The following is a 24,109-nucleotide window of genomic DNA, read 5'->3' as shown; positions in this document are numbered from 1 at the left end:
ATACCCACGCGCTCTGTTGCTATGACATGAGTCTTGACTCTGGCTTTGTTGAATTGATTAGATTCTACTTTTAATTTGTCTAACTGCTTGTTGATTTGCAGCCATCCAAGGACTGAGTATTATTTCTACATTTATTAGAGACTTCTATTCAATGTGGTTGTGTAGAGAAAGTTGCTTGGGGTCATAATTGAATTTTCAAAGGAGCTGACAATCCAATACAGCGCATGTTTCCTCTGTTACCCCTAGAGGGAGCTCCAACTCTGAGTTTTATAATTAGAAGAGGTTACAACATTTATTTGTCCTTCAGTGAGTGAGTGTGTTTACTTACTTAATGCCAGTGTGTTGTAGAAATATACAGCAAAAGTACAGTGTCTGTTGGAGCTCGCTTTTGCAGAAGGACACAGTCGCACAGCAAAAAAAAAATCACAATTTTAGATGTGGTTGGATCCACACAGGAAGCCGATAACCATACCACTCCACTTTCCTACATTGAGCTGACAGTAAAGGATGTTTTTTGAAGGACAGCACTCTTTTCACTGCAGCGTTAAAGCAGAATTCCATCCATTGTATTACAAAATTCTATTTTTCCTCCTATGCACAGTTTGACAACTGCTATGTACAGCCTGCTTCAAAGAGAGCAACACCGTAGCTACATATTTAATTAGCTGCAGCAGTGATATACATTTAATAAGTAATAGGTGGTGTAATAATAGTAACAGAAATGTGTGTGAGACAGAGTGTGTGCAGGATGTGTGTGCAGAGAGAGGAAATCCAGAGCTACAGTGCAGCAACATACTCCTGTTACAGTCAGTTTGTGTAATTTTTTCACCTAGCAGTCGACATCTATCATCTCCACGAGAAGAATCGTATCTACCATGATTCCTTTCACAGCTCACTTTCACGCCAGGAACATGGGTGCTATTATTCTTTTTCTCCATCCCAGATGAGAAAGGAGCGAGCCAAAAGTGAAAACACAAGCAGTTTTTCTTCAGCCAGCTCAATGTGTGCAGAAGCCCATAGCAAGAAAAAAGCTTCACACGACTGACATGTTAACCACAATGACCTGAGCATTCACTAAAATCTCCAAAAGAGGACAGAACTAAGGTTCTTTCTTTGAAAGAATCCACCTCTGTTGCTCTTTGTTCGCAGATCCTGAGTAGATCAACAATAATCTACAGCCACAGTCTCCCTCTCCTCAGTTTCTTGAACGTCCTCCTTCCCCTCCCTATACTTGCCCTTGCCCTTCTTCCTTTGCGAAGGCTTTTCCCCTCACACACTTCACTAAATTACTTGCTAACACTTCCTGGGTGAGAAATTGTGTTGCGGTTTAGGCAGGTTTTGCCTCAGAATATTCGCCCCTCAGAGATACAACATTCTCCCTCGAATTCTTTGACTGGCAACTTCTGTCGAAAGCTGAAATTTGGTTCAACTTTGAACAAAGTCTTCCACTTTGCCTGTGCTTGGAAAAGCTTCAAGAACCTGAGGCATGCAAGATTTTTTTTTAATGTCCACTATAAAGCACTAACTTTCAAGGCTGTTTGAGTGTAGACTGAAGTTTATTTTATAATTTTTGAGAATAACTTTGAATTGAAATCATTTCATGTCTGTGTCTTCAGCCAAAGAGAGAGCAGGAGGTGTAATGGATGTTAAAATGTAGAGGATGTCAGGTCACTGTGTCTTGCAGACTGGGATAACAAATGTAAAAGTCTTTTGATGCTATGCCAGCTGTTTATCCAGCATAAACACCTTTGCTCAGAATAATAGCCCTGCCATCTTCGCTGACTATCTCCAAGCTTTTGCTGATTGCCCCGTAAATGTTCAGTCTTCTGTATACCTTGTCCTTGATGACAGAGAGACTTAATGGTTGTGGTAGTGGCAAGTTACCCTGAACCATTTGCGGAGAGAGATCACTCAGGCCCATCTAAACTAAGCGACAGCGCTTCCACCTCTGTCAAAATTGAGTGCATTTAAGTGGGTGGAAGAGCGGGGTTGGTTCAACTTGTCTGCGAGTTGCCCTTTTGAGCGAGCTTTATAATGGAAGCAGGTCAGAAACTCAACAGCAGGTGAACTGGATTTGTTATCTTGCAGTTACTGCAGCTTGTACACCTTAAAACTACAACTACGAATGTGTTTTGAACAGATGCTCTTCATGAAATGCTTTTCTGAGGCTCTATTTGTTGTATGTTTTTAAATGCTTTAAAAACTGACTTAAATCAGGACCATGATTTTTTAACTTTTTGCCATTTAAGTGTATAATATTTGTGTGAATACTACAACAACTGCCTACTGGAGCTAAATCTAATCTTTTGCTCTGAATTTACTACATTCTTGCATTGTGTTGCTGCCCAGTAGGGATCGGCCGCTATGGCTTTTTCATGGCTGATACTGATCCCGATTATTGGCAATCATTTGGAACAGATATATATTTGATGTAATGTTTTAATAGCATGTGATAGCAGAGATTCTGACATTCACAACTGGACTTCTTTATTAATAAGAGTGACTTTAACTGAATCATAAAATAGGAACAGGAGTGATCAAATTAGAATGCCCTTCTCTGTTTATGTGGGATCAGCTGCGATTCATCAGTTTCCTGCAGTCACGTCTGATGTTCTTCTGTTTTCTTACTCTTTCACTGTTCTGCCACTTTTATTGTCTACAGAGGTTCATATCTTAAAATATTATTATTTGTTGCTTTCCTGACTCTGTTTCAGATTAAACAGTGGCTGCCTTCTAACTTAGCCGTTAGCATAGCCTTAGCCACCGTGAGAGAAGCTGATTTCCTGGTTTCTGGCAACAGTTTGTGTTTATTGTTCAGTTTTTGCTGCTTGAGAGACATTTCTGAGACCACAGAGTCCTGAAACCTGAAGTATTGCATTTATTTGATAAAAGATCAATCAATAAAAATACTAACATAGATAATTGGGGAAACGCCATATATCAGCCACAATAATTGGCCAGGCTAAATCAGTCTATCTTTACTACCCAGGCAGCAGTCTGGTTCGATGATCTGTTATAGGTTGTTTTACTTACTGCACTGTTCCCCTCAGAAAGACAGTCAACTCCACAGATCAGGCAAGAAAGCCGTGTTTAATATAAGTTAGCTGTTAACGCTAAAACCGTGTTTACTACTAATTTGCCTTTAGCTGTTGGGCGGAGTACTTTAAAAGAACCAATATTTGATTAATAAATGAGTAATTCTACACAACTAATGAGTCTCTAGCTAAATTTAATTCTGACAGAGGAGAAAAAAAACACTCTAAGCCCCTGTTAATGGTAGAGTGTTGACACCTCAGCTCTGAGTCTGCTTAAATTCTTATTTTATGTGATTAAGCTATATTTAAATCACTCATTTAAATATATAAAACAGTAAATTAATGTATATTAACATGTATGGATATCAGTAAATAATAAAGTTAGAGTAAGCTGTGTTTTTTTGGCAAACATTTAGGGGTAACTAGACTTCTGCTCCTCTTCTTGGCTCCATTTTGACACATGAGAGTATAAATTGAAATAAAGTCAGTACTGGGACTAAATTGTGGCAGCTGAAAGCAGACAGTAGAGTGGAGTTTGAGTCTAGTGTTGAGCTTAAAATGAATACTCACGTTTGACTTAACTGTTATTGCATGTTTGAAACCCATCTATGTCTGCTTTCATCCAGTGGGTTTTTCATTTTTCCTGATTTGTTGCTGCCTTCTGCAGCTTTAATATCAAACAGCAGAACAGCATCGAGCAAAACCGACGCATGAAATTCTTAGGAAGTATGCTCTCTAAATAATAAGAAAAAGAGCTCTCTAAAACAAAATTGATGAAATAGCCAGGAGAACAACTGCAGGTCAAAGAAACTGCTTGTTTATGTATTATGGAGGTTCTTTTGCCAAAGTTTTGGTGTAAAACTAACCTCTCTGATCAATCTTTGTCATTTATGCATGTTACCTGGTCAGCCTAACAACCTTACAATCTTTTTTTCCTCAATTTTCTACTTCATTACTTCTGGTAAATTCAGCTGCTTCATAGATTTGACTTAAATTGAAACAGCTTCATCTGATTTAACAAATTTTGGAGCTGAGGCATCTGCAGTTATGCTATTTTCTGTTGCGCACGTGTGGAGAACCATGCATTTATGCATCAATTAATCTTTAAATCTCCATTTTAAAACAGGCTCAGAGTGATAAAAGTGAGAAAAGAGTGGAAATTCAGTCGTTCAGTGTCGATTGGTTGCACAATAATTTAAATAGCTTCAGCCGCTTTCCCATCCCCATCCCGAAACCTGAAACAGGTTTGCCATTTCAGACACAGAATCTGAGAATCATAACTTCAACCTTGACTTCTATGTGATTTCAAAAATGTGCTTCTCACTCGCCCACCTATCATTTTGGTGTGAAAAACAATTTCTTTTCTTTCTTTGTTGAGATGCGATCTCTCCAAAGCCCATAGCTATTCCTTGTACATAATGTTGCAAAAATTATGAATCACTTTAAAGTGAACTATTTTGAGGTGCTGTGTTTCTTTTATTCTCGTATGTTGCATGAAAAGCAAACGTGTTCGGTTGTCATGTCAGTGGGCGTAGTTACTGTTCTTTAAATTGCCATGTACACATTTGTACTCGATCATATTGAGGCTTCATGCGGCTTTCTGTGGACTAAATTATTATCGTGCAGTAGCTCCGTTCTGATTGGTGCACGTTTTCTACCTTAACTGAAGAGAAATTTCACTTAATAACCTTTATCACTGACACATTTGTGTTTGCAGTGTTAATATGTTGTATTTTAAAATGTCAGTGTTCTGCAACTCTTGACATAGCCTTGAGCTGTGCAAAATTGCTGGATTTTGACTCATCTGTGAGTGGTGTGGTTGGAATACTTGTGATGCTATCAGTCTCTGCTGCTTTATAAATTTATTTCCCCGCTACTAAATGGCTACCAGACTGTAAAATATGTAAAAGCACCACACAACTCCTGAGAGCAAACGCATCCGGGATGTTTAAAGAGTGATGATGGATTCTACGATGCCTGAATTAATGAAAGTCCTGTTCTTTAGCTCATTTGACCTGAGCTCAGACCAGTCGTAGTGCTTTCTTATCCACAATGAATTTGTCATTTTAGCAAATCTCTCATAGATAGAGGAAATATTTTCCTCTGCTGCTGCATTAAAACGTTAGCCTGAAGAAATGGATGGAATAGATTCTCTTCTCAGTCATGCTCCTAGATTTCATTGGGGGTAAACTGTGGGAGGAAAAAAAAAAACAAAAACACCATCCCGTGTTTAATTCAGTTTCCTGAAAAGATTGGTTTAAACTTAGCCCCAATTAGCCTGATCAAAGAGGTGCAAGGCAGAGCTGGGACAGAAGGGGATAGAATGAACTGAAGGTGAACAATCACCTGTAGGTGTTGACTCAGTTAAATTACTCAAACACGCCTGTGTGGGCGGGCTGGGGCAGGAATTTACCTCCAGTTAAAGCACTATTTAGAAGGTTTCTTTCAAATCCAACATTTAGATGATGGGATTTACTCCAATAAAACTGAGATTACAGTGTGGGTCTTTCTTAGGCTTAAAACTGCATCTAAAAGGAAAACCAACCACAAAACAAGAGGACCCAGACAGGAAAACCCAAAGGCAGACGTCAGAGAGGGATTACTGCTCTGGATTCTCAGAAAAAAGGCTAAAAGTAATCTGGCTATTCTTAAGTACAATTTTGTAACAAGTTCACATCTGTGTAAATGTCCTTTAGCTTCTGTGTTTTTGTCTCTTAAGTACAAACTATTCATGCAGAGTTGAAATACTGAGAGTTGCATAATGTGAGCTATTCTAAAGAGCTGCACAGAAGCTTTAAAAAGCCAAAAAAAAAAAAAAAAAACCACAGAGTTGCAGGTTGTCCACCAAGTGGCACTGCAGCCTCCAGTACTACCTCTGCCACACAGGTGAGTGCGGCTTCTTTTTGAAAAAAAAAAACAAACAAACAAAAAAAAAAAATCAGTAATCACTTTTTCTGTTGTTCTTCCTTAGTGGGTCTAATTCAGGGGATGACAGACCGGAAATAGGATTCACATTAGTATCTGGAAATGCATTTAGAGAGATGGTCTTTCCAAGAATCTCAATTTGTCAGTTTGATAGGCGGTGAATATGGCCGGCTACATAAAGAGCCACGCTTTCATTTCATGTTGTGAGAGGTGTGCACTGTTGCATTAAATAGGCCACCGACAAAACGGGGGACCACATAAATCCCCTCTGACATTTCCACACACCGAAATACAAATGTTTATTTTTGATTGGAAGGAGGGGACAAACAGCAAATAAAATTCTTTTTTTGTCAAGGAGAGTGGGCAGGCCTTACCTTGGATCGGGTATTTCTGGAGCCTGGATTAAAAAACAACAGCAAAAAAAAAAGAGTGACCGAGGCGAGCGTGGCTGCAGATCCAACAGCTTTCAAGGTTGTATTCCTGGGTTTCATGGTTAGAAATGATTCTTAGTACCTCATTGAGTTCATTTAAAAAGAACACAACCACTCAAAGAAAACTGTGAGATCTGTCATTTAATACCCTAAAGGGATATTTATTTCTAAATAGAACCCCATTTAGTAAATGATTATGTAGTGACCTCAAAGATTAGGAACTGTGATATTATGTATATTTAAAATACACACAAGACCTAACAGTAGAAAATGGAGTTGACTTGGAATGTAATGGATCCAAAGACACAAAATAGAGAGGATTTAATGAATAGACTTCACTTGGCATGTGATGTATAAGTAATGTGAAGAATAACGTTATGTTCACACGATGACCGAGTTATAAAACCACCAAGTCACTGCTTTAATGTTGCTCAAGCGCTTGTCCACGCCATTAATCTTGCAGTTTAATCCTAAAAACAAAAGGGGGGTGGCTTAAAGACCCACTCTGGTAAAAACCTTTTTTGTTATGTAATTTGGTGACATGTCCATATGTTGTTTTTTATATGCTACATTACATTAAAAAGATGTTTTTAACCTTTTTTAACTGCAATTTTAGTTCACTGTTATTTTACACTCTCCTTGTTTTGTTAAATAAAAAAAAAATACTTCTGAAATCACTGAAAAAAACATCAGAATGAAAACATGTTTAACTATAAATAATGTAAAAATTAAAAACTGGTTAAAATTGTAAATAATGTCAACATCAAAAATCTGTATTGTTATGAATAATAGTTTATTATTTTACAAAGTTTGACTGTAAAATGACAATATTTGCCATTACATAAAAGAAACAATCCTATATTAAGAACAGAAAAATGGCAAATCATTTGTTAAACTGTAATTTTACTGGTTTTCCCTGTATAGGCTAAAACTGTACATTATGTCCACTTCAAATCTGTATTTTTGCAAATAATATATATTTTTTCTGTTACAATATGTGACTGAAAAATTATACTGTTTTACTATATTTAAATCAGTTAAAAAACTCATTCTTTCTTTGTCACCTTGCTGCCAGATCTGTATCTTTTCATGATAGAAATTTTTTTTTTTTTTTTTTATAGTTTGGATGACATGAGTGAAATAAGCAGTAGATTCCACCTTAAAGCTGACGTGTACCGATGACAGTCTCAAACAAAAACTCATGCAATCGGGGATTCATGTGTAGCAAACCTAAGGAACAATCCTGTCTTCTTGTTGGGTGGAGCTTTTTGTATCATTATCCTTCTGAATCAGTTGCCATTTTATAGTGTAGAGTAGTTTAACAGGGTTTGAGCGTTGCAGAGTTGCAGGTGAGCTGGTGTGCTCGAGCTGCAGAGAATGAGGATGGATGCATGAAAGGAGAGGCAGGGACATAAAATAATGACTTTTGTCGGTAATAATAGAATGTAGAAGTTTTTAGCGCTTTGATTAATGACCTGCCAGGTTATTTTACATATCACCTGGAACTGGTTAACTGCAAAAATAATTATTTACTTGCATTTTTCGGACAGAACCGAACGTGAGATCATTGGGAATGTTGAAACAAAAAGTTAGGATTGCTTGACCGTGTCATTAGTGCACTAAAAAAAGTTCAAATTTGGTTGAGGTGAAAGCAGTTGAAATGCCACTTGACTTCATACAAAAAAAAACAGGTTAAAATGTTGAAGTATTGAAGATGGAAATACTTGTCATGCAAGTTGAGGAGTAAGAAATTAAGCAGTTTAAGAGTCGAGCATCAATAATAATGGCAATCAGTTAACGACAACAGCTTAAGACTGCTGAAACTCTAATTAACTGAAGTGTAATTCTTTCCTCCTGCAGTATCATTGACAGGTTTCTGTAATATCCTTGATAACTGTTTTTAATTAGGGTCATTAGAGAGACTTCTTGGCACAAAACCTGCACCTCTTGCCGGGTTAATCCTTTCAAACGACCAACAGGACAAAGAAATACTGCTCTCACATCACACTCTGTGCCAAAGCAGTGCTTTCAGTATCGCCATGGTGTAAGATAATTAAAAACCCGAAGTGGTCTTCGCACCTTTGGAGTTTTTAAAATTAAAGCAAACCTCCGGTAACGGAAGTTGACTCTGCCTCATGACTTGGATGCTCACACGAGTCACCGGGACTTAAGGACTCAAATTGGTCCAATGAAGAGCCCAGAGGGGAGAATTTCTTTGAACGGCAGTTACCAAAGTGCTATAGGAAAAAGCTGCTTCTATGTAAGACACAACACAGCATAAGAGAATCAGAAAGGTGGTTACCAGCTGCTTGTTTACCGCTAATTAGCCGAGTAACCACAGCACAAACACAGAGAAGTGAGCTTTACAGGCTCCGAGCTATCTATCCAATTACTGAACGAGAAAAGCCCATTGTAGTCGGTGCTATTCCCACTGAGTGTTTGCACTAGTAGAAGCACTTGCTGGGAGAATGCTTTTTTTTTTATTGTTGTTGTTGTTTTATAATCATTTTCATTCTTATTTGATTTCATTGTATGCTTATTAAGATTGCTTTCAAGGAGAGCTGGTCAACAAAAGAAAATGAAAGAAGTGCTTTAGACAGTCAGCTCTTTCCCAGCTTCATGATCACTAGAACAAAATACAAATTTATATAATATTCTTGAAGCTCAAATAATTCAGTTTGCCTTGTGATGTCCCTTCAATTACAGAAAGTCCAACATCTATTTCAGCCTGTTTATCCTGGTCTGTCTGGTTGACATTCACTGGACATAATTAAGTTCCACTGTATATCTAAATATCACTGCTTGTACTGTTGGATCTGAGGAATCCTTTTAACTAAACTGTGTTTCAGAGTTTTTGTTGCTATAGCCTTCACTTGCAGTCAGTTATGGTCCATTCTTTACTACTATAGATTAGCAGACATTTGAATAACCTTTGCATGCTGCTGTTCCACATTTTATTCCGCCTTAAGAAAACATTCACATCCTGTTTTTTTTTTTTTTTGTTTGTTTTGTTTTGTTTTTATGCTGGCTCTGTAGTATTGGGCCATATTACAGTTATATACACTGATAAACCGCTACATACCCACTGAGTTTGATGCTGTTGTAACAAGATAATCATAGTTATTCATTTCACCTTACAGTGATCGGTGTATATCATCACTGTATGTGGGAAGTAGAGCATAATGGGCATTTTCTGGAGGAAATATACACTATTGCTGCCAGATGTTGCTGCTTACAGCTGCTGCTAAAACAGTACATGTTGACAAGATTGATTAGGCCTCTTAATATAAGCAGATGAGCCACATTGCATAATCAACAGAAGTAAAAGACACGTCATCGCCGAATGTCAGTAAGTTTCATCCCTTTTTTTCACAGAACCTCAATCAGTTCTTAAACTTACCAAACTCTAATCACATCTTACCGAAATTTTAAAGCATTTGCCATAAACGTGATCTTTTCCAGAGTCTAGAAACATGTTGAGCTTAATTGGTAACTCTAAATTGTACATGGGTGTGAATGTGAGTGTGATTGTTTGTCTTTATATGTAGCCTTGTTATAGACTGTTGATCTGTCCAGGGTGTCCCCTGCCTTCACCCTAAGTCACTCGGGATAGTCTCCAGCCCCCAGTGACCCCAATGAGGATAAAGCGGTATATAAATAATGGATGAATGGTCTTTCCCACATCTTTCAGTGCTGTGGTGGCGATGCACAAATGCTAAAAACTGAATACAGCATTAGTAAACTTGTGTCAGTTTGATGCTAAAAGCTGGCATGTGCATGTAAATCATGTCAGAGCATTTAACGCTTGTTCATTGATCCAAATTTGAACCAAATCCTAGTAATGACCATAGAAAATATGCTAATGATGCTTTTTGTCAAATAAGTCACACCTACAAGACAAATCACAGGAAAATATGAAAAAAAACCACCTTTTATTTTAAAAGTACGATCCATTAGAATCAAGTTCTCCTTTAAATTTGTTTATTTTATTCCTCTGTGTAGAAAATGTGGTTAAGTTAAAATGCTCTCCATGATACAAACACAACGTGGGAAGTTTACAGAATATTCATTAAAATCAAACACTTCATCATACAGTTATACAGTAAAGTATTATAAAACCAATTTGTTCCTCCAACTGGTGTAGAAACACTAACATTGCCAAAATTAATTTAATGCACCATCTACTGATGATCATCTTGAGTACACAAGGTCAGTCCCTTGCAGTGATGATTGTCATTGCAATCATTGAACCTTAAAATTATGTGAAAAATAAACCCTTGTCAGCCCAGGCATCTTGGTTGGTTGCGTGCCTGGTGCTAAAATGATTAAAATGATTATTTGCTGCTTCTTCTTCTACTTTGTTTTGTCTGGCTCCATTCCTTCTTTGCTCCATCTGACATTTTTTGAGCAACAGAGCTTTATTTTAACTACTGCCAGATTTGTGGATCCTGCTATGCACTGGGCATTCTGCCTTAATCAGAGATCACTGTACATTTGGTGAACCTCGGTGCCTTTTGTAACCACATGTCTGCCTATGAGAGAATGGGTTCTGGGTTTTTGATTTCTATCAGGCAGAAACTGGTTAGAAAATCATTAGAGACGTACGCTCATTCCTGCCAACTAATATTCAACATGACCTTCAGAGGTTTTTCTCCTTATCCCGAGTCCCACAGTAAGCAAAGCAATTTAATTAATCAACCTGTTTTTTCACCTTGAGTTTCAGCAGCATTGCAAACTGCCACAAATCAGAGTTAATTATAACACAAATTGTTGATAACGACTTTCTGTGTAATTGTTTAATTTTCTGTTTTCACAAAATGAAAGGGGTTTGAGTGCACACTGAGTTTACACAGTCAGAAAGAGAAGTTAAATTTGAGATTTAATATGACAATACTTTCACACTTCTTTAGTAAACATTTTCTCAATAAAAATCAAAAGCAGAAAATAACATTAATATAAGGTAGATTAACTCATGTGCTTTTGTTGCAGTACCCTTATTTAGTTTCCATCCTGCACAGACATATGCACCAGAATTTAGTTATTTTTCCACCTAAACACACAGCAGTTTACTTATATAGAACCAGAAATAATCAGTGCAGCTTTAAACATGTAGTATATTGGTCACTGTCAAACTGAGATTATTCAGGACTTTTTTGTGAGACCTTAAACATGTCTATAGCATTTCCATTTGGCTAGAAATGCCTCGCTTCTGAGAGGTTATCTGTGATGGAGGGACAGACTGACTGAAAGACAGATAGGACAGAGCTGATAGTCCCACTGATATCTCCACGGAGGGCAATTATCCCTGTGAACTATGTTGTTAAGATATCATCAGGCGACCAGGTCTGGACATTTAAATTATGCTTCCCCTCTCCTGTGCTGTGGCATTTCACATATACTGTCACAGCAGACAAATACCATAATCCTATATTGCCTAACATTCACTACATCTTGGCAGAAAAGTGTGTTCTGCTATGCTGGCATCCATGATAAAATATCGATAATAACTATTATGTAGAGCTTTTCATGCGAAAGTTTGAAAATGAGAACCACCAAGAAAAATAATGAGCCGACAGGATGACATGAAATATGACAAAAAAGCAACTGAATACCACTATCTTTTCCGCAGTTACGCTTCAAATCAATTCATGCAGAGAACAAAGACGCTAACCAGAGAGAATAAAATAACTACAAATCCAAGAATGTTATTTAATTTAAATTGAAAAGAGGTTTTGCTGTAATATGGAAATTATAAAAAGATATTCTGCCAGACTGAGATGTTTTGGCAAGTTTGTCTGAAGCAGGAAAAGTCTGAAAATGAATTAGTAAAACTTTGAAATCAAAACAGGCATAAGTGTAAAATATTAAACATGGAGCACACCCTCACCCTCAGCTCTATCACCAATGACTTGATTTTTTTTTCTAATTTTAAACACAAGACAATTTTCAACATGCAGTTCCTATTGTTTGTTAAACTGTTTGTTCCATTTAGCCTTCCTGACAAGTACAGCTGGATGTCGTCAACATATAAGGATAAGTGACGATGTTTAATCTAATTAATTCAGTCACACAGTGCACATATGGGAATAATGTTAGTGAGAACTGAACCTTGCATGACTGCAAAAAGGCTGTGAATTGACACTCATGAAGAGAATCCCAGAGGTGAGATATGAAATATAAACAGACAGTTGAATGCCGCATTTTCACGGTTTAGTGCTTGATAAAGTTAAGCAGTGTGAACAGTGATCATCTGAGATGGCCTGTACAACCCTATTATTCTAGAAAACATTTTAATGTTGCTCAAGAACCAAAGGTGCAAGTCTTCTAGTGATTATTTCCTGTCCACAACCTTTACCTGGAATAAAGTTAGTAAATGTTGTGGGAAGAAGAAAGAAATGCATTCGGCTCTTGCATTTTTAACACACTGATGGTCAGTGTTGTCAAAAAGATCACAGTAATCTGAGTTTGTCTTGCACATATGATATTCTTCTCTCATTTCAGGCCAGTATTTTCTGTAGAATGAGCTGATGTTTGTTGTAAACTTGTAAAATAGCATAAGGCTAAAAAATAAAGGTTATTGGAGGCTAAAGAATAAAGATTATTAGGCTCTGAGCTAAACGCTAATGTCAGCATGAAAATCTAATCTTTCACAATATTTATTTATAGAGCACTTTCCAAAATCCAAAGTGCTTCAAAAAGGCAGCAAACCAAACAGGCAAGTCATAACACCAATATCAGTTCTACCATGTTAATGTTTAGCAGCTGTAAGGTGTAAGCTGTAAGGCTAACCCGCATAATAGTGATAGCTAAATAGCGCTAACCACGAATTACAGAAGACTGGTGAGAAGTGGTGTTATTAGTTTTGGAAGCATGTGGTCAAAGATTGAGCAACAATGGTATTTCTGAATGGCTAAAATTGAGTTTAATAAGTTTACAGAATAGAGGGACGGGGATCTTTTGAGATGTTAAAACACTCTTAAAAATGTGCTTGATTTGTTGATGTTCAATTAGATATTTAACCCACCAAGTTTATGGCAACATTACAGAATCGCACAAAGAACCAGCCCTGTACAACAAACTTTCAACTTTTCCCACCGTACCAAGTGATATTACTTTATTGGATTGCTGTCCATTTTCCTTACAGCCTTGCTAACTGCCAACAACACAGAATATGACAATCAACACCACTTCTGTGGTAGCTCACTTGTTTTCTGGCTGTTATATTGCCTATATGGGTATAGCTAACTGCTGGACTCTAGTCGAAAGTAAGAAAAAAGCCCTTATAATCCCCTTGGAATTGAAACACAGTGCTATGATGAAGGCAAGGACAATACACAGTTGTATTAATAAGTAATTGATCTAGTAGAACCAATGCTATCTCTATGATTGTTTGAACCCTCGCAATTCTCTAAACTTAATCCATTGAGTGAAGGCTTGTTTTTATTACTGGATAGAATTTCCACAGTTTCTTCATTTGTTTTTTTAATCATAAATTTAGCCTTTGCGTTCGGGAAGATTTTGTACTTGTCAGACAAAATGGCGAATCTTGTGAGGAACGAATCTCTAGTAGTATTGATAGTATCATTATTCTGTAGCCATCAATTTGAGGAATCAAACAAAAAAAAAATAGTGCCTTTCTACTTTAACAAACTTTTACATAAACTTTGTGATATTGTTGCCTTTATGTCATTTTAGATTTACTTTAAAAAAAAAAAAAATCTACTAGTGAAGAATTTAAAATGCTTTCTATATGATCACTGCTGTTAATAGCTAGCCACTATAATTTACTGCCATTTTAACAGCTTATATCACTGTGAAATCTTGGCCTATTGCAATTATCGTACCTCTATGTGTGCTGCTAATTGGCTGCCAGAGTAAAACGACACATCTCTCCTTGGCAATTATGCTGTGATTCCAGAGTTGATGTCCAGCTTGTAACCTGACATTTCAATCTCTGCGTCTGGTATATTCCCCAGCCGCTGTGTATGAAACCTCATTCTGCTCTCAGCCCTTTTTCTGATTTATTTAAAGATACAGCGGGTGCTACTCACGAGCTCCATCTCCGTGGCCTCAGGCGGAAGTCGCCCAACTACAAATGAGCCCAACCAGCATACAACTTGATTTAACCCTGGCACTCAATTTCACTATCATCTAATCTGTGGAGTCAGGTGATGACGGGGAGCTCGATCTTGTGAAGCGACACGCTTAACAGTGCATTTCACCGTCAGTGCACATGCTAGGGGCGCAGCTGGGTTGGTGGTGGTCAGAGAAGTCATGAAAAGGTCAGAGAAGGCAACATGGGTTGATGAGGGTTGAAGGACAGTGATTGAGGTGTCAAGTGGCTGCATGTCACAGGACCTTTCATGAGAGAAACTTGCAACAGACAGCTGTACAAACCTCAACTGTTCATGCACGCAGTGTTCCAGTAGAAGCTTGAATACTGCTACAGTACAGTAGAAAACAGTTGCGTTGTTTCACACTTGGAATCTTGCTTTCCGTCTCGTCCTGATCCCAGATAAACCTCCGTTGCATCCACAGACTTGCATCACCGAAGCCCTGCACTGACGGAGACTGCAGTGCCACGGCCACCTTTTAAATAAGTGGAATGCTTTCAATTAAAGTGTGCTTTAGAGCAGCCTAAGTGGGATTTATGCTGCCAGGCTTCATCAGTGTGTGTATGTGTGTGTGCTCTGGGAAGGATTAAGGCCCATAGCACAGTTTTAATCTCAGATACAGATTATGACTTGGATTTCTACGAAAGGCTTCACTACTGTCAGATACAGTATCAGTGGTAGTGAGAACTCTGTTCTATGTGCTTACCTTTCATTTGTAGCCTGTGCTTTCGACATGTACAAATAAGGATTATTTTCAAGTTTCTCTGCAAACCCCTTCTTCTTCTGTTCTTTTACCAATGTGTGCCGAAGACGGAGGAGGAGTGGAAATGATAGAGAGGAGACATCATCAGCTTCAACTCTTCTTCAGCCCTTATTAACACGTTCTTGTTAACACAGTCTTGTAGCAGCTTCGGGGGAGATTTTCACACATTCACACTCACAGCTGGAAGATGTGCTGCTTTACCAACCACTCGCCTGAGAAAATCCTGCCAGTTTGAAATAAAAACAAACTTTTATCTCTTTACTTTTTTATTAATACATACAAATAAACTGATATTGCTGATTTTCTGTTTGACAAACGGCTACACATTCAAAAGCATTCACCTTTCTGTCGCTAAGCGGTTCAGTTTATGTTTTACTTTGCTCAAAGGCATGTCAACAGCAGTTCCTATACCTGCAGAGACAGTTATGCATTCACTCCACCTGCCCAGGTTTCCCCTGTCACTTTGGGGCTTCAGGCCAACAATTGTCCTGTCACAAGCCCATTTTTCGAACCCCCCGGCTCCCAAGTCACGGTCTATTTCCTGACCGCTTACAGAGATTTGCTGGTTGGATGAAAGTGTGCTTAACAGGCTTTCAGTGCAGGCAGACCGACTGGCTGCTATTGCATGTGGAGGAAGCTTAGCTAATGGTGTGTTTGCTAAGCTAAAGCTTGATATATTCTGTGATTTTCTTACCCTCATTGTGTTAATAGCATTTTAGTTTAATTATAGTGTGTTGTTTTCTTTCTGTGTCGCATTACTAGTTTAACAGGTGTTATGTAATCAACTCGCTTTTTCTTTGTACTTTTGATTGTAATGTCTCAACAACTATTGGTTGATTTGCATGACATTTGGCTGAGAAATTCACAGCACCTAGAGGAGAAATAACTTGTATAGCCTCAGCTATACTTCATGGAAGATGGTGTAAAACATTGCACCTGTGAAATATCAGCAAGTTAGCACCATTAGTGTGACTATGTGCAAGCATGCTAACATTAGCATTTAGCTCCAAGCACTGCTGTCACCAGTAAGACCACCGTAACAAAACTGAGAGTGTATCTACACTCTTTAGTTTACAAGGCAAACTGAAATTTGATCAGTTGCCAAATTCTTAATCTACAAGTCAATTCTCAAACATCTAGCAAAGCTAAAACTGAAAATACTTCATATTTCATATAATTTATACATCATTTTGTAGCTGTTTGACTTGTAGGCATCTTCTTCTCTATGGCTCTGAACTCTACTAAAGATGGAACAGCATTCTCCCTAAAGATATTTTCTCATTTGTTGTTTTGATGATAGGGGAGAGCATTGTCTGATGTGTTGATCCAAAATCTCTCATAGGTGTTCAGCTGGATCTGGTGACTGCAATGGCCATTACAGAGCATTAGATTCACATAATTTTCATCCTCATCACACCATTCACTGACCCCTCATACACTATGTATGGAGCATAATCAACCTGAAATAAAAATATTTTGCTGTAGAATAAAGGTGATCACTCAGAACAACTCTGTATTGATCTACAATGACCTTTCCCTCCAAAGGGACAAGTGGATACAAACTATGCCAGAAAAAGCAAAACAGAACCAATGGATCCTCCTACTGTGGAGGTTAACGGTTCAGGTTTTTCTTTTAATTTGTCATATGTTGTGTTCGTGCATCCTTGCAGCACAGGTTTGAACACATCTGACACTAATGCAAACACTGCACTTGTCAGTGCAACTGTATGCTGCTTGACATTTTTTTTTATTCCACCCACTTCCCTTTACTCTCTCCTACACAGTCGCTCCTACACACTCACAGACACACACATATAGACAGGTTGTTTATCATCACGGCGTGGTTGGAGTCAGTTCCATTTCAATCCATTAAGTACATTTTTTATAGCTGTTCAAAAGCATTTAAGCTTTAAAATATTGACAAATCTGCCCGCAAATCACTTTGAATGATTTTTAACCCCCTCAGGTTGTCCGTGGCTACCTTCCATAACTGGGGTGTAAATGCACACACTGGGCTGCTTTAACCAATGAATGTGTCAGTTGAGTGCACACGACTAGTAATAATCTGTCTTTGATCATCACTGTCAGCTACACTGCTGTCGAATCCCTCTGAGATCACACACAAACACACACGTGCATGAACACTCAAAGACACAAGGGATGAGTGACACAGCTGCTTGGGAGAGGCAGAGAAAACTGGGGATTACTCAGGATTGCCCACTGCTATTACGTTATGCGTGTTTGTGTGTGTGTTTGAGTGTATTTCTGTCTTTATGAGAAATGGATGTATTTACAAGAATATAAAGATTTAGGGTTTGTTGAGTTTTGCTCATCCTCGCCCTCTTTGTCTCATTTATTTCTTCTTTCTGTGTTTCTTCTATGTGTGTGTATGTGTGAAAAACCTTGACCTGTTAGTGTAATGTGAATTCTCACAACCCACCTCTAACCATCCATCATGATATGTACTGCATAGCCCTTCAGATAAACACCTGATGAGATGAAATATTGATTTTCCCTGCCACGCTCTCACTCTCTCACACACACACACACCTACATCCACGTAATAAAACTCTAACTTCAAAGCCTATGTCGTAGCCTCTGTGTGCTTAAGAGTCATAGAAGATGCAGTTAAAATGATTTGTGTGCTGTGGCTGCACTAATTCATCACTGTTTATTTTCGGTTTTATATTTCCCATAGAGCAGACAGGAAGGAATACAGCGGAGGATGTATTTTACTTGTGGATTGCTTAGTTTAACTGTAACAGAACAACAGTGAAACGGGTGGAATTTTTTGCTTTTTTTCCCCCCCATTTTTGCCATAAAATTTAATGGATTAAGTTTTGGCAAGTCCAAGCACTCATAGAATTGTGGTGTTTTTTTTTGCTTATTTCATGACTGCAGCTCGTGTCCAAAGGGAATACCGACTGCCAGTACTGCTGCTGCTCTAAGCCAAATTTTCATGCAGGCCAATCCTATTTTAAGGTGGACAACAGAGTCACCTTGTGCTCCTTTTCTACTTTTCTCCTCGTGTCAGTCAAAGCAGACAAAGCTCAGTTTGGATCAAGTCCAATCTTCTGACATACAGGTGGTATCTGCTCTTTGCTGATGACACTGTCCTTCTGGCTTCAGTGAACCGTACTTGCTGATGTGCACTGGAGCACTTTGCTGGCTGAATGTGATGTGGTTCAGCACCTCCAGGTCTCTGGTCTTGGTTTTGGCCTCTGAAAACTGTGGCAGTAGTTCAGCTGTCTTGAGGTCTAACTTGTAATTGGGAGCAGCTGGTTTCTGGGGGAAAAGAACATCGGCATGCCCTACTAACCTTTTGTTCCACTTACATAATTTTGTCGTTGAATTGAATGGATTGACATAATTAGATTTATACAAACATTCATTGTCACTAGAGGATAAACCCGCCAGGCACCATGTGGCACAACGGAGTTATTTCCTAGAATTTTGTACATGATTGTGATCCTCCCTGCCTTTTCCGTTAGCACCACCACTCAAGATCAATGTCTGTCGTCGTGAGTGAAACGTTTCGACAGCTGTTGGACTTTTGGACGGATTGCTCTGAAATTTACCACACAAGTTCATGATCCCTTCAAAAGGAATTGTAAAACCTTTGATCATCCTTTTACTTTTCATCTAGCGCCACGTCAAATGTCAGTTTGTCCATTTATTTGATTTATGACCAAATACCTACAAAACTAATGCCATCCGCATCAGCCTCAGCTAAACTAAAGCATTGCTGTGGCTTAGTCGGGGACTCAGGCAAAAAATGATGCTTAGCTTTAAATCCTGCTGTGGAACAAACAATGTTAGGTTTTAAGCCACTGTCTTTTCCACCATAGTCTTTGCTGGACATTAGAGTTAAATGTCTCTCTGTCCATGCAGTTTTAAATATCATACCAAAGACTGTATTTGGCATTAGAGCAGCTGACTGACCTGAAGTAACCTGAACAACATTGCAGTTCTGCTTTGTATCTTACAAAAAATATAATCTTAAATATAATCTTAAAATACAATACATGCACATATAGACTGACAGCATTTTAAGCTACTCGTGTTAACTTTAGCTCCAATGCAAGGCTGAGACAGAGTCAGTGTTGACTGTCAAGATAAATATACATTGCTTATATGACACCTCTCACCCCCACACTGATGCTGTATCCACAGATCATAGCGTCATGCTAATGTGAAAATGATTCATTCAAGCTTTATTCTGACTACTTTCATTCACAACTCTTCACTCAATTAGCAAACAACGGGCTGTGTGAAGCTAGATCCATTTACCTTTTAGTATTTGCTTACCAGTGCTAGTCAGAGCGCTGCAAATTGTCTTGCACTGTCAGAGAACCCACCGAGACTATTTTCTCAACTTCCTTTGGAGTGTGTGTGTATGCAGGCTGCAAAATTAATTGCTGCAAACTGGATGTTCTCGGTTTGCATGGGGAAATGGAAAGCAAAGTAAAGCCAGTGTCAAAGAAAAATGCTTCAGCGGATTCGTGTACACAAATATTTCAAGGATGGGAAGCAAGAAGACCTTGTTTCCAATGGAGAGGCTACAAGCTCAGGGGTGTCTGCTCAGAGGCTGACCATTATCTCTCAGTGTTGCTACAAGATCAGTCTTAAAGCTGGAGTAGGCAGAAATCTATATTTAGAAAAAATAAATCTAAAGAAAATGGACAATTTTAAAATCTACACCCCTCCTCCTGCAGCTCATCTCTTATCTCTCTCTCTGTTGTAACTTCCTCCTATTTTTAAGCACATATCTCAAAAATGCAAAGATAGTCAAACTCAAAGTAAATATTAACCCTTTGATTCACAACATGGGTCAAAAGTCACCCAAATCCAATGGAAAATGGGTATCTCCTGACCCAAGCTGTGCATCAAAGGGTTAATTTGTGGCTTCTCACTGAATTCAAACCCAAAATTCTTCACTGTGTTCACCAGCTAGTTACTAACTTTGTCTGCCTGCGGTTTGACAAAGGACAGCAGTTGCTTTGGGAAACTGCACAGCCTTGTCATTTGATCCCTTGATAATAAACCGTATTGATTATAGCAGCTTTAAACCACATTGCTGCATCCTCACTGCATAAAAATTCAGAAAATGAGAAAATGCGACTAGAATAACAAACAATAGAGATGCAGGAACTCAGTCAAGGATTCTGTTAAAATATAAAAACATTCAAATCCGTGCAAACTCTTTTGCTGGGTAAATAAAACATTTAAATGAATGTATATACTTGGAGGAGAGGATGGTGTTTGGGGTGTGAACTCACCAAGGTGTTGCTTTGTGACACCAATAAAGCAGACTGTTGCTCTGTAATGAGCTGAGAAATGGCATCCCACTCCTTGGCTCTCTGGTGGCCGGAGTGTAACAGGCCTCGTGCTATTTTTGACGAGAACTGACAATACATGTCCACTGTGCTCAGGGAGGAAAGAAGAGGAAATAAGGGGTAACTAGAGTGTGCATTCTGCCACTGGGTCAGGTTTAGTGTTTTCTTCGACAACACTGCCCGTGAACATTTTGCTTATTTTCACTCAGATGTTCATGGCTTGACAAATAGTCATCTATTGTTTACTGTCTCGTGTTTTCAATAAGGCATTTATTGTTTGGAGGATTCAGCAGCAACTAGTCAATTATCTTTAAGTGGACTTGAAAGCAAGACTTAATGTTTAAAGTGTGGTTGTTACTTTATGTGCACCACATTAGTATTGTTCCCTAAGAAGAGAGGGTGTCTGTATTACTGTAAATGCAGCTTATGTCCACTCAAAACTCTTTGAGAGGGATTTATTTCATAAACTGATCATGTTCTGTGTGAAACCTGGCATTTATACAAATTAATTGTTTCCTGAATGCCAACAGGGGTGTGTGTTACCTCTTCTTTTTTATTTTTTAAACATCTACTCATTTTCATTTAGAACTTCTTTGCTTATTTATAGTCTGGCTTGCTTCCAGGATTGCACAAACCCAGGCAACAGAGCGCTGTCTACACCACGTCGAGTTTTGAGAGAAATGTTCCTGCAGAAAGCGAGGCTCTGCATGCAAGTGATGACTGCAATCTGTCTTTTCAGTGTTGTTCGCTGGCTACAGATCAGCAGCTTGTGGCGGCTGGTGGAATCTGGTGGGCGAATGAAACGCAACAGCTGATGTTTTCATGATGCAATCCCAGCATAAAGTGGGTAAGCACATCATCAGCAGCTCAACAGTCTCTTTTATTTAGTTGTTATTTACTCAGCAGTTCAGCCTGTGGGCGCATGTGCATGACTCCACGGCACAGACGTGGAACGCTGTACAAATGTGATCTGCATGGGCAGCTCAAACCTGTCATCTCCAGCAGAATAGAGTTTCTGCACTGACAAATCACAGCTGAACGAGAAAACAAAGCCCAATTTAAAAAAATATATATATATATATTTGCTAAAATTAATATCAACCTAAAACAGTCACATTTTTGTCTGTGTACTTGTATCTAGTGTTGCTGTTTGTTTTATTCTATGTTTTATTTATCCCCAACAAACTGCAAATGCAAAATGCATTGCTTTCTGTAAGCTGTAGGACCTTTCATCGGACAAGACCAGTTCAGTTGCGAGGAGTTTCTAACACTCACTGCAGAAGCTTTTATGAACTAGATATAGACTGTTTCATTATTGTTTTATATCAGAGGGGGCCAGAGTCACAGCAGCAGGATGAAAAGGTTTTATTACAAAAGTTAAAGCTGCAGGTATCAGTATTAAAGCTGCAGGTATCAATGTTTTTATCTTAACAATATGAGTTATGAGTAATGTGGAACAGTTGCCTGTAGTGATGGACTCAGAAAGTTAGGTCATTTTCCACGGCATTTACTTGCAGGTTGTTTTAAAGTGACACAAACCTTTTTGAATGTTCCAACCGGGGGAATCACCGCTGTGAAACCTCTTTGGGGAAAGAAAACATCCATGCAGGGTAGGTACTTCAGCGCCAGGTCGCACTGACCTGAGTTCCTGCAGTGAAAAGCTGCCTATTATCACACAGCTCCATTCTCAGAGTGTTTCCCTGTCTTAAAGCTCATTGTTTTCGTTTAAGAGCTTGTAACTTTTGTTTTGGTTCACTCTCACCAGTCTCATTGGGGTTGTTTTTCAGCCATAGTTAAATAACTGATTATGCAACCTTCACTACAAGCAGCTGGTTGGATAAATTAGTGGAGCATTTAGAGCCTGATTCCAAACAAATGCCAATGTTCCTGAGTTTATCTGCTGACATTTAGTACGCGAAAACATCTTCATCAAGAGATTAAGTATCAGTTTGTGTTGTTGTTTTCGTAGCTTGACAAGATTAGTACACCAATTATGTTTTACTTCAAAATGGATAAATACATGTTTTAAAATCAGACCTCAGAGCATAACAGCACCAAACCCAGAATGGTGTTCTTCTAAAATATTCGAGGTCAGTCCTGCAAAGGCGCAAAAACAAGCTTTAGCAAAGCAAGCGGCCTTATACTGGAAACGAAATTAATTGGCATTTACTTTTCCCCAAGCACCAAAGCAGCATATGACAAAAACATGGAGTGCACCCAGTCATAGCACTGTATTCCAAAGGTTTCCAAATGGCATTTTGATTTGCATGTTTCCTCCTGCCAACAAGAATGAGCAATTAAGGCATGTTGCACTCAAGGAGGACAGGCGGCGCTTGGCAAAAATCACACATTGTGGCTCAACCCTCAGAAAATAAGCAATTAACACGTGCTCTCCTACCCTCACTCACCCCTACTGGCTCTCAGTAATTATTTTCAAACCTCACATTACACCATTAAATAAAAAACATGCAAGCACAGGTATGCCCATGTAGATGCTCCTTCTACCTGTCGCTCTAGCTCACTATTTTTTAAGAGAAACACAGGAATAAAAACAGAATTCTTTTCTGTTCATGTTGTGGCACAGTTTAATAGGCCACTAGCACAGAACATGTTGCAGCTGTACGGTCAGCCCACTATTTTATTTATACTCTTTTTAGCCTAGAAAACACATACACGCTGTAGCTTGCTGCATGTGTGTATGTGAGTGCAGAAAGTGCATTAGAATCAGAAACCATGGTAACCCATCAGCTCTCTGAATATAATGCACTCTCCTAATGCTGTCTAAACGTAGCTGCTTTCTTGTCTTTTTCCTGTCTGTTTGTAGTAACACAAATACTGTAGTTGCTTCCAGTCCCCAGCAAATTTAGGACTATGATGAATAAATTATAGCTTCAATTTTATAGTTATTAAGTAGACATTTCACTTACTGAATATTGACCATCAAATATTTGAAAGAAATTTTGGACGTAATTTTGTTTGCTTTCTCACTTTCTGCCACCCTCATATCTGTACACTGAATCTGAAGGTACAGCAGGCTCAGCATAAAGACTAGATCTGTCCAAGTTGAAACAAAATTCACCAACTTTAAAGTGATACATGATATGAAATGACGTGACAACTGGCACAAATCTGAGGGGGTTTATTTCTTGCCTGCAAATGGCAACTTCTTAAAGTCTTTTGTTCAGTTGGCTGGTAGTTTGTGTTTAGTTTAACTTTGGTACACTTTGACCTGTGAAGTTGCATCAAGGATGTCTTGTTAGAAGCTATTATAATTTATTAATTTTCAACTTTTCTTTCTTCAGTTAAAGAAAAAAAGAATCAAGTTTGGGGAATTATTGTGACTAAGATTTCATCTTGAAACTCAGAACTTTAGCTACTTTTATGCCTAGAGTTCACCCTACACTGGAATTTTAGGGCCGCTAAAAATTGTACTTTTGGAAAGGCTTGTGATCCTGTTTCAGTGTGAAAGCTCTGAAGTTGTAGTTTGCTGAGACTTTTGAAAACA

The 24,109-nt window shown here is 38.5% G+C and overlaps 1 protein-coding gene across 1 annotated transcript in view; it reads left to right on the top strand.

The window, feature by feature from the left end:
* Nucleotides 1-24,109, top strand: part of cfap221 (cilia and flagella associated protein 221) — a 90,892-nt gene that overhangs the window by 34,617 nt on the left and 32,166 nt on the right. Inside the window, exon 24 of the mRNA XM_055008415.1 lies at nucleotides 21,344-21,451. Within this exon, the coding sequence (XP_054864390.1) occupies nucleotides 21,344-21,419 (76 nt within the window). The 3' untranslated portion in view covers nucleotides 21,420-21,451. The remainder of the gene's footprint in view (nucleotides 1-21,343; nucleotides 21,452-24,109) is intronic.

This window comes from Amphiprion ocellaris, chromosome 24 (assembly GCF_022539595.1).
Source record: "Amphiprion ocellaris isolate individual 3 ecotype Okinawa chromosome 24, ASM2253959v1, whole genome shotgun sequence".
Classification (NCBI taxonomy): domain Eukaryota; kingdom Metazoa; phylum Chordata; class Actinopteri; family Pomacentridae; genus Amphiprion; species Amphiprion ocellaris.
Note: the sequence above shows the minus strand (reverse complement) of the source record. Positions and strands in the feature narration are given on the sequence as shown.